Source organism: Haliaeetus albicilla, chromosome 3 (assembly GCF_947461875.1).
Source record: "Haliaeetus albicilla chromosome 3, bHalAlb1.1, whole genome shotgun sequence".
Lineage (NCBI taxonomy): Eukaryota > Metazoa > Chordata > Aves > Accipitriformes > Accipitridae > Haliaeetus > Haliaeetus albicilla.
In genome coordinates, this window is record NC_091485.1 from 11,309,776 (window position 1) to 11,319,531 (window position 9,756).

General features: G+C 41.8%; 1 protein-coding gene across 4 annotated transcripts; it reads right to left on the reverse strand.

The window, feature by feature from the left end:
• Positions 1 to 686: 686 nt before the first annotated feature.
• On the reverse strand, positions 687 to 6,625 carry GMNN (geminin DNA replication inhibitor). Of its 4 annotated transcripts, none has more exons than XM_069778835.1 (7): positions 6,539 to 6,625; positions 6,187 to 6,250; positions 4,252 to 4,350; positions 3,733 to 3,871; positions 2,954 to 3,036; positions 2,765 to 2,875; positions 687 to 1,187 (listed from the first exon to the last, which is right to left on the reverse strand). In XM_069778835.1, the coding sequence occupies exons 2-7, from the start codon at positions 6,241 to 6,243 to the stop codon at positions 984 to 986; spliced, it is 693 nt and encodes a 230-aa protein (XP_069634936.1). In that variant the 5' UTR covers positions 6,244 to 6,250; positions 6,539 to 6,625; the 3' UTR covers positions 687 to 983. The 4 variants fall into 4 exon arrangements, with proteins under 4 accessions (XP_069634936.1, XP_069634939.1, XP_069634938.1 ...); XM_069778838.1 differs by having other exon boundaries at positions 3,733 to 3,868; positions 6,539 to 6,617; XM_069778837.1 differs by having other exon boundaries at positions 3,733 to 3,868; positions 6,519 to 6,606.
• Positions 6,626 to 9,756: the final 3,131 nt, after the last annotated feature.

Consider the following 9,756-nt stretch of genomic DNA (forward strand, 5'->3'; position numbering starts at 1 on the left):
ACTCAGGTCTGGAAAACCTGTATTCAATGTATGCTCCCCTTCTACCTCAGTCACTTTCAACAGCAAGCATTTCCCCCCCCACCATATGGATGTCAGATAAGGTACTCAAAGTTTTAAAAAAAAAAAGAGTTCTTTTTATTTCTGTAAACCCTTCAGAATATCACTGTCTTGGTAAAAAGGTGCCTCATCTCTTGGTAAATATCAGAGCAGTATTTTGAAAACAGACCTTGAGTTTCCTTTCAGAGTAGCTGTGCAGTGTAGGTTGCTTTATCTCAATCTAATTTTCAGTACAGCTGCAATCACGAGCAAGAACACACCACCTTTTCTTTATAGGCCAATAAATGTATTTCTAAAATAGACTGTCTAATACTTTCTACTTACACAAGCTCTCATCTATACATCTTGGAAAAAGCTCTTTTAAAAGACAGAGGCAATTATTACAAAAACAAAACAAAAATCACAACCCTGACTTTCATTACCCATTCTTGACTTTCTGAACGTCACCAACAGCACACAAGTTTTGCCTCCCCTATCCACCAAACCCACTCCATTCTCCAGAATTCTGGAAACGTAAGGAGTTAAAAACTGCCCAGGCACTCCCTACAAAATTTGAAAGCTTCCATCTACAGTAGTCACAATTGACTTAAATCTAGAACTAGCCATTCCCCACTCAAAACAAGAGGCTATTTTGGTAAGGCAAAGATTTATTTATCAATTTGCATATATCATGTCAGACCAACTGATAAGATATTTACACAACAGTTTGAAATACACAGTATTTGCATTTTATACAAGCAACTAAGAGCAGCCTGTAGTAAGTTTTCTACGCAGTATCCAGATACTCCCACCGCTACATAATTCCAGTTAAAAACCAACATCTGTAATGCTTCCACAAAAGTTCCTATACCTGAGAAGTTTTAGTATATCCTTTCAAGAGGAAGTCTGCAATTAAAAGCCACATACATAAGCCTATTTAAAGGTTGTCATTCCAGTTGCAAGTCACTTGCTTCCTTTGAAGCAAGATCCAATATACTCTCCCTTAAGCCGCATGATACTTGTGATGGCCCTTCTTCAGGAGTGCTGTCTGCATCATCTCCACAGTTAAGCTCTTCATTTTCTTGTTTGGATTCCTCTAGAGCCAGACTCTTCAGTGTCTCAAGATCAACAGGTGCTTGCCCAGTTAGCCTCTAGAAAGAAACAGAAGACAATGAACTTAATACTTTTTCTACTTAATTAGCCAGTGAAATAAGATTGTGCATATTGAATTAAGCAAACTAGTTATCTTCATTTAGAGGTTGTTGATATAATTAAAACACTCCTCAGTCACAAAAATCTTAGACACTTGAGTTCAACTCAAATTGCTACCTCTAACTCACAGACCACACCTGCTTTGTTGACTGTTAAGTCTTCCTTAGGTTCTTCAGGACAGGTTTTATCTTAGGCAACCTAAAACATGGGAAACAGCTCCCAAGTTAAATATTACTGTAGTACTATATAGGTTTAATTTTAGAAAAATCACTATACAACAGGTTAGGTTCATAATATTTAGTCAGATATAATGAAGCTACGTTAAGTCAAGAAGATGCAGCAGTTCCTAGCACTTGATGATCAAACTAAATGTTCCTCACCTAACCTGATCTAAAGAAAAACAGGACTGTAAAAGGCTACTTTTGAGGCTTCTGGTTGTTTGATATATCACTTAAGGCTCATTAAAGCCTCAGAAGTAAGCAGCTTACAACTAATAAGTGAACTCAACTGCTGAGGAACTGCAGAGAGGTTTCCAACTACACTAGTTCTTTAAGTCCTTAAGTCATTTATTTTCTGCCTGTGGGCTTATCATTAAAAAGAACACCCCCTGAACACAAAAAAAATTCAAGTGTAGCAAATTAGTGGATCTCTCAAGACTGTTCTAAATAATTGCACTAACTGAAAATTAACTTGATCAAGTTTACTTCTTGATTAACCAAGTTGCTTGCTATAATCTTCCATTTTGTTTCCACCTCCCCAGTCTAATCAGAGAATCAAGATATTTAGCAGGCACACAGCTTCATATTCCAGTTGAGAGCTCAATCCCTACAAAACAACCTAGCTGATAATTTTAGTATCAAGGTTCCATGGCTATATATTTATCACAGCTTCAGAAACTGTTACAGACAATCCATTCCCAGTAGAAGAGTCATGGAACCAGTGACACAACTACCTGTCCCCAAGGGATTATCAGAGGAAGCTGTTTTGAAATTTACAAGTTTATGAACCCTACAGACTTTGTGCATTAGCCCCTTTTGGGCCATGAAACTGGCAATTCCTCAGTGAAACCTTGACTTTAAAGAGCATAGGTGCTCCTTTCTCCCTCTCACTGTTCTGCTTAGTGTCCCTGTTTCAAGTTTAGTTCCTCAAAGGACACAGCCAGTACAAACACTTCACGTCATCTCAGAAAAGTGAAAATTAACACTTCCTTCCCTTGTCACAATATCTAACATGCAAAGCCTGTTCTGTCAAGGCAACAGGTTGAATCTCCCCCTCAGAAAACATCACTCTTAGTACTTCCTCATTATTCCTGTGGGTTCCAAGGTGGAAAAACTCATCCCCTGGAAGGGAATTTATGCCCCGGATTAGAGCAATCCCACAGAAAATTAAATTACTGTCTGACTTGTTTCAAGACTTGTGTAAGCACACAAAACAGAAGTCATGATTCATTAAAAATACCTTTGCTGGTTTCTCACTTTTTCATTCTACAACATTAACTGAAAATTCCTTTAAGTACCTCAATCATGCTGGTCATATAATGCACATGTTCAGCAAGGGACATTAGCTCTTCATTTTCTTCTTTTAGGCGGGCAATTTCACCATCTTTCTGTTCAATTTCTTTGTGCAACTGAGTTCAAATAACAAAATGTTAAAACAGGAAGACAACAGCCAGTGTTAAAGAAGCTAGTTATCTTTCACTAGCTACCTTTTCATTTTCTTGAAGCACTTCATAAAGAGCCTTCCTCCTTTCTTCAGCCACTTCTTTCCAATACTGAGATGAAGGACTTCCTGAAGTAAGAAGCTACAGTAAGTCTGTGCTAAGACTGGATTCTTAAGATCACCTTAAGACAGCCAACTTTTGTATACAAGTGTTCTATAAACTGTGATAAGAACTCACCCTATATAGAGTTTTCCCAGAGATTAGTTCTAAACTTACAACTAGAGACATAAGCTTACAGAAAACAGAGGTCCTACACTGTATTAATGGCTATACAGGTAGAGTCAAGAAGTTGCCTCAAGCATGGCAGCAGGCTTTGCAAGATGGTCACATTTGCAAATGTCAGTCTTAATGTGTACTTTGTGGAAGACAGAAGTCTTACTCCCAAGTCACTGTCCATATTGGGCTTAATGGTTCTGAGAAACTGCACACACAGCACACTATGCCAAAACAGGGCTTCATTTCAACTTAATTATTAGTCACTCAAAAGCTCATAGCCAAGGCAAAGTAACAAACTACAGGACTTCTTAACACTGCTTGCACACAGTGGTTCTCAGCTACTGGTTAGGATAAACTCATTCTTAAACATTAGATATCTATACTGTATTTACTATACTATAGAGGATAAGTATCATTAATTCCTGCTAAGCATTAAAAAACCCCACAAAGCCCTTATCTAACTGACAAAGGAACCATGTTTCAAGTTATGTTCCAATGCCAGCATAGCATTTTAAGTGCAAGAACACACTTCAGGAATTACCATATACCTTTTATCATGAGATCTACAGCTTGAATGACATCATTCGTATTCCCATTTTCTTGCTCCTTGTCCACAGACACCTCAGCTTTACAAGCCTTTGAGGTGACCTTGTTATTCCAGAGTTTCCTTTTGACTGAAGATTTCTTCTGCATAAAACAGAAGCAGGTTTAACTTCAGAGCAACATTTCAGATTTTTTAAAAATACATACTTGTAACTCTGCTCACTCATGACTGCAAATAAGTCTTTATAAGCTCCGCTTTCTTCACATTATAGTTCTAGGTTGCAGACATCTTCCTTGATACCCATAGGTTTAACAAAAGAAAAATCTCATTTTCCTGAAGTACTCAGAAATCCCTAGTTTTTAATATTGTTTATTACTAAAACAATAGTAAGCTTAAGTTATGTCACACATCTGTTAGCAGGTTATGTTTTTTTCAAATATATTAGTTTTCAGTTAAAAGCTCAAAAGCATTTCACTACGAGTAGAAATAATTACACATCTACAGGTTATCTTTTAATTCATACCTCATTATGTCTGCCAACCAGGCAACCTGTTGCTGAAGGCTGAATCATTTTAAGAGTCCGTCTTGGGGCAGCACTGCATCTGGTGTCTGTGAGGTACTTCTGAAAACACAAATATGGCTTCAGATGATTGCCAATCTTCTCCATATGAACTGAAACTTAGGAATTTGTCATGCTTCCATTAAGGTAACCCATGGTTCATCTTCTCAAGACAAAAGATGATACTTTAGACTATGTTAAGGCTTGTGTAAAGAACGGGATCTAGTTATTTGTAGCAGGGATGGATCTTAGTCACGTGAAGTTATGTTCAGTCCCTCTTAGAAAACTCTTATACCCTTCATAAAGGAACCTGAACAGGTCTTACAGCAGAAATATTCTGACTAGATTTCAAGGCCAGTTATAGCGCAGTGACGCATGTAAACTTTAGCTGAAGCTCTCAAAGTTATATTTTTGACAACAGCAGTATTAGATTTTGGTGGACAGAGACAAAAGTGACTGCAATTGCAAGGTCATATGGTAAAAAAATTACACACACCACTTCAGGCAGTACCTGGTTTTTGTTACCTGTGAACACACCCTCAAGTGGTGCTCATTTAAATAGATGTGTTGCTTCAATTATCCATTAAAATGGATCTAAAGCTTTCTTGCTTCGATCCAGACAGGCTATTGTTTTGTATAAACAGTATGTTTATCACCTTTCCTGTCATGCATAAGTACCCATTTACTGCATTAAACCTTTCTGATTGGGTTGGTTACACTGCCACCATGGGATAGCAAACAGTGGCAGACAACCAAGCAAGAATAGCCAGAATACAATGCCACACCAGCGTGAGAAAGTTACCGATTCACACTGTACTTCACATGACCAGAGTTCGCCTTCCCACGGTAGTTTCTGCCACCAATTATCCTACTGTTGAACTAAAGGACAAACACTAACTACTGTGGGAACAAGAATCACTCTGTGTGTCAGACACTGCTTGCTGCTTTTAAAGGTTAGAGTTAAGTACACTCTGCCAAGAAATTATTGACTAATACTCGAGTTAACCCACTGAAAGTGCAAAAAGCCACACTGAGGAATTTATACCCTAGAGCCACTATAGGACAAGATTACCATGTATATAAGTCAGACTTATCAATTGGCAATTTTCATTAATACCAGAAATTTTCATCACAATCACTCTATGCCTCAGGATAAAGGGCTACTAACCTCTATTTTATATGGTATTTGTACAATTCCGGTTAGGGCCTACATTAAATGGTTTAACAAAAGTCTTGTAACAAGACTGGAATAGGTATAAACTGTAGTAACTTCTTACCAGTCACCTCCTAAAAACTTAACTCCTTTACAAATTCCCACCAATTCCAAGGCAACTATGGTTCATGGGGGTGACTGTAGAAACAGAACTGCCTACATGAATACTTCAGTTAAACCATGCTCAAGTTAAGACAGATTTAACTCTTAGTAAGTTCATCCCTATAAAGGGCAGGCTATAGAACCTACTCTACAACCCCTTAGTAGCCAGACTGATTCAGTAATCAAACTAAGGCAGGTAGCCAGCACATAAAAACAAAAGTGTCACATGGAAAGACAGCAAGCTCAGCGTCAAAGTAAAACAGACTTGCTGAGCAGTAAGAAAAAAAAGTAGTCATAAGCACATATGCCCAAGCGGGACAGGTTGTTCCCAAGCCACGCTGCCTGCCAGGAGGTTACTCAAGCCAACAGGACATAAGCCAGGTGGAAGCACATTGCAACAGATCCCTTTATATTCCGTCACTGGATGTAAAACTTGTGTCAGAGGGACCATTTCCTAGAGAACTCGGTGCAAGCCTCGCAACAAAGCAAATGCTGCGCTTGAGATACTCTTGATAAATTTCATCTTCTATTTTCTGTCCCTTATCGGCTCCCATATTCTAGTTTTAAGACTTTAAAGGCTATACCTGCAAAGATCCTGATGATTTCTCCACGTTCAGTTTCTGTCTCATCTTGGAATTCATAGGATCACTGCGAAAAAAAGGTAAAAAAATAATAACAGCCGGCTGCAACTGAAGTTCAGGCTCACTCCTGACAGAATAGTGCAATTTCAGCTTATCGACTTCTATGGCAGTGGTGGTGGCGGGAGGGGGGGGGTGTCTACCACACACGCATACCCAAGATGGCGGGGGGGGGGGGAGGACCCTCCCGCTCCCGGCAGCGCGCGCCCGCAGCGCCCCTCCTCGCTCGCCGGCGCGGCCAATGGGGAAGCGAGGCAGGAGCCCGCCAAGACCCAAACGCGCGAGCCCCCCCGCTCACCTCCAGCCGCCGCCGTTCGCCCCCCGCCAGCGCGCGCAGCCAGCCAACCCCCTTCGACCCGCCCGCCCTGCGGCTATAAAGAGCGCGGGGGGGGGGGCGGTCACGTGATCCGCCGGCCGCTCTCCCAGCCAATCGCAGGGCCGCGCCTCTGCCATCCCGCCGGCGGAGCCACGCCCCGAGAGCCGCTGGCGGGAGGACGGGGGCCTGAGGGGCGGGGAGGGGCGGGGAGGGGAGGGCGGCCTGAGGGGGCTGTGGAGGGGCTGTGGGGGGTCTTGGGGGCCTGAGAGGTCCAAGACCCGCAGGAGGTAGGGCAGAGTAAGTGCTTCTCTAGGTGGTCCGGGGAGAGCTCTTCATCTTGAGGAAGGTGAGAGGAAAACTCAAAGAGTACAGCACTGGGGTATGAGACACCTCAGCCATGAACTTACCCATCCTGGCCCTGCCAGTTGCCTCGGGGGGTGGGGGGGGGCACAGGCCTGTGTGGTGCACTCTGCCCCGTGGCTGGCGTCATCGGGACGGAAGCTGTAGGAAATGAAACACCCGAGCATTGCCTGGGGCTCATCTTGGCTATTGCAGCGTTGCATGGGAAGTCTGCTGCTTCCACATTCAATATCTCCCTGGAGCTTGAAACTAGGTACAAAGTGTCTCTGGCTGCTTCCTCAATCCCATTATTTGTTGTAGTTTATAAAGACGTTGTACCAAACCAAATTTAATCACGTATCCACTTTATTGTTATCGCTCCTATCTAAATACAGTGCAATCTGCAAAACTGGGGAAGAAAACTAACACGCTTAAGCCACAAAACCTGATACACAACAACAATTTTACATATGATACAGACTGCAACTCACCATTAATTATGCATAAGGTATGCTGTTAAGTTTGTTAGAGGCCACTTTACAATTATGTTCCTGCAAATAATTTCATGTTTATCTTTTATTTATGCTAATGGTGTCTTCTGTGGACTTGCGAGTAAATGTTTGTAGAGATAAGGACACATTCCTTGCAATAAAGGTCTCAGCTAGCTTAGAGCAGCCATCAGCATTTATTCCAGGCAACATGATGGAGCTATTAGAAATTAGGATAATTACAGAGAGAAGTATTTATTTACTGTGCCCATCTGTCAGTTTTCTGTTTGGAAATAAACTGTATGGCACTTACGAGAATGTCTTAAGGGGAATGTCATGGTCCGATGAAAGAAAGGCAGAACATAAAAAAATGATGAATTAGGAAATCTTTAAACAAGGATAAGGAAATAAAGCTGATCTCTCTTGCATGAACTTGTTCAGTCTCCCATTGACCCATTTAAACTTTCATTGTCCACAATATCCTTTGCCAAGTACTTCTACAGCTCAAATAGCCATTGTGTGAAGAACCCCCTCCTTTTCTTTTTTTGTTTTGAACCCCATTCCAATAGCTTCATTGGACGGTCCCAGTCCTTGCACAGGAAGAGACAGATTACCCTCCAGTTCTCTCTTCCAAGTCTACTTAGCCATCCCTTACATGAAAGCTGTTCCATCTTTCTGCTCTTTTGCAAACTGTATGCTGTTTTGTGTGCCTTTTTAAACACTGCTGAACATCGGGCTGAGATTCTTGTGGAAATGTCTGTCATAAGTCTGAGATCTGAGTCAAGGGCACCCTCAGTAAGTTTGCAGATGACACCAAGTTGGGAGGCAGGGTCGATCTGCTCGAGGGTAGGAAGGTTCTACAGAGGGATCTGGACAGGCTGGGTCGATGGGCCGAGGCCAATTGTATGAGGTTCAACAAGGCCAAGTGTCAGGTCCTTGGGTCACCTGGGTCACAACAACCCCATGCAGCGCTACAGGCTTGGGGAAGAGGGGCTGGAAAGCTGCCCGGCAGAAAAGGACCTGGGGGTGCTGGTCGACAGCCGGCTGAATATGAGCCAGCAGTGTGCCCAGGTGGCCAAGAAGGCCAGTGGCATCCTGGCCTGTATCAGAAATAGCGTGGCCAGCAGGAGCAGGGAGACGATTGTTCCCCTGTACTCGGCACTGGTGAGGCCGCACCTCGAGTCCTGTGTTCAGTTTTGGGCTCCTCACTCCAAGACAGACATTGAGGTGCTGGAGCTTGTCCAGAGAAGGGCAACCAAGCTGGTGAGGGGCCTGGAGCAGAAGGCTTATGAGGAACAGCTGAGGGAGCTGGGGTCGTTTAGCCTGGAGAAGAGGAGGAGGCTGAGGGGAGACCTTATTGCTCTCTACAACTACCTGAAAGGAGGTTGTGGCGAGGTGGGTACTGGTCTCTCCTGTCAGGTGGCTGGAGATAGGACAAGGAAATGACCTCAAGTTGTGCCAGAGGAGGTTTAGATTGGATATTAGGAAAAATTTCTTTACTGAAAGGATTGTGAGGCATTGGAACAGGCTGCCCAGGGAAGTGGTAAAGTCACCATCCCTGGAGCTGTTCAAAAACTGTGTAGACGTGGCACTTCAGGAGATGGTTTAGTGGGCATGGTGGTGTTGGGTTCATGATTGGATTTGATGATCTTAGAGGTCTTTTCCAAACTTAATGATTTGATTTGATCTTATTCTTGAACGATGGTCAGTTCAAAGTCTGTTGTTCAATATGTGAAGTTAAGATTTTTTTTTCCTACGTATGTTCTTTTACACTTATCTACACTGAATTTCATCGACTGCTGTATTTGCCAGTTACTCAATTCCATAATGCCCTTCTGCAGATTTTCAGTCAGCTGTTCCTATTATCTTGAATAATATAGTGTCATCAGTAAGCTGTAACCTCAGTAAGCTTTGTCTTCTATCAAGAAAATAACACATGCAGAAATATCTATCTAAATCACTAAGGTTCTGTTACAGTACTAAAAAAAAAGTTCATGCTCTTAAGTTAATTTAATTCTTGTTGATTCTAGAAGAAAATTTGAAATTTCCATATTCCAAAACACTAGCTGATATGCTGAACTCTGGTCAAACATACATATGAAGCATTAAGTCTCCTTTCAGAAGGATCGGGATACAGGTAATGTGTACATAAACACAGTATCAAAACCCTCCTATTTTTATGTTTTACGTATTGTTATATAGCAATATAAATATGCAATATAAAATACATTATACAAAAATATTTAAATTATATGCACGCATAGGTTTATATACATAAAAGGCAATGTGTGTATGTCTGTGTCCTGATCCAATGTCGGGGAAGGTTTCGATATGATCCCAAGAGCGAGATTAAGACACAAATGAAGTCAAATA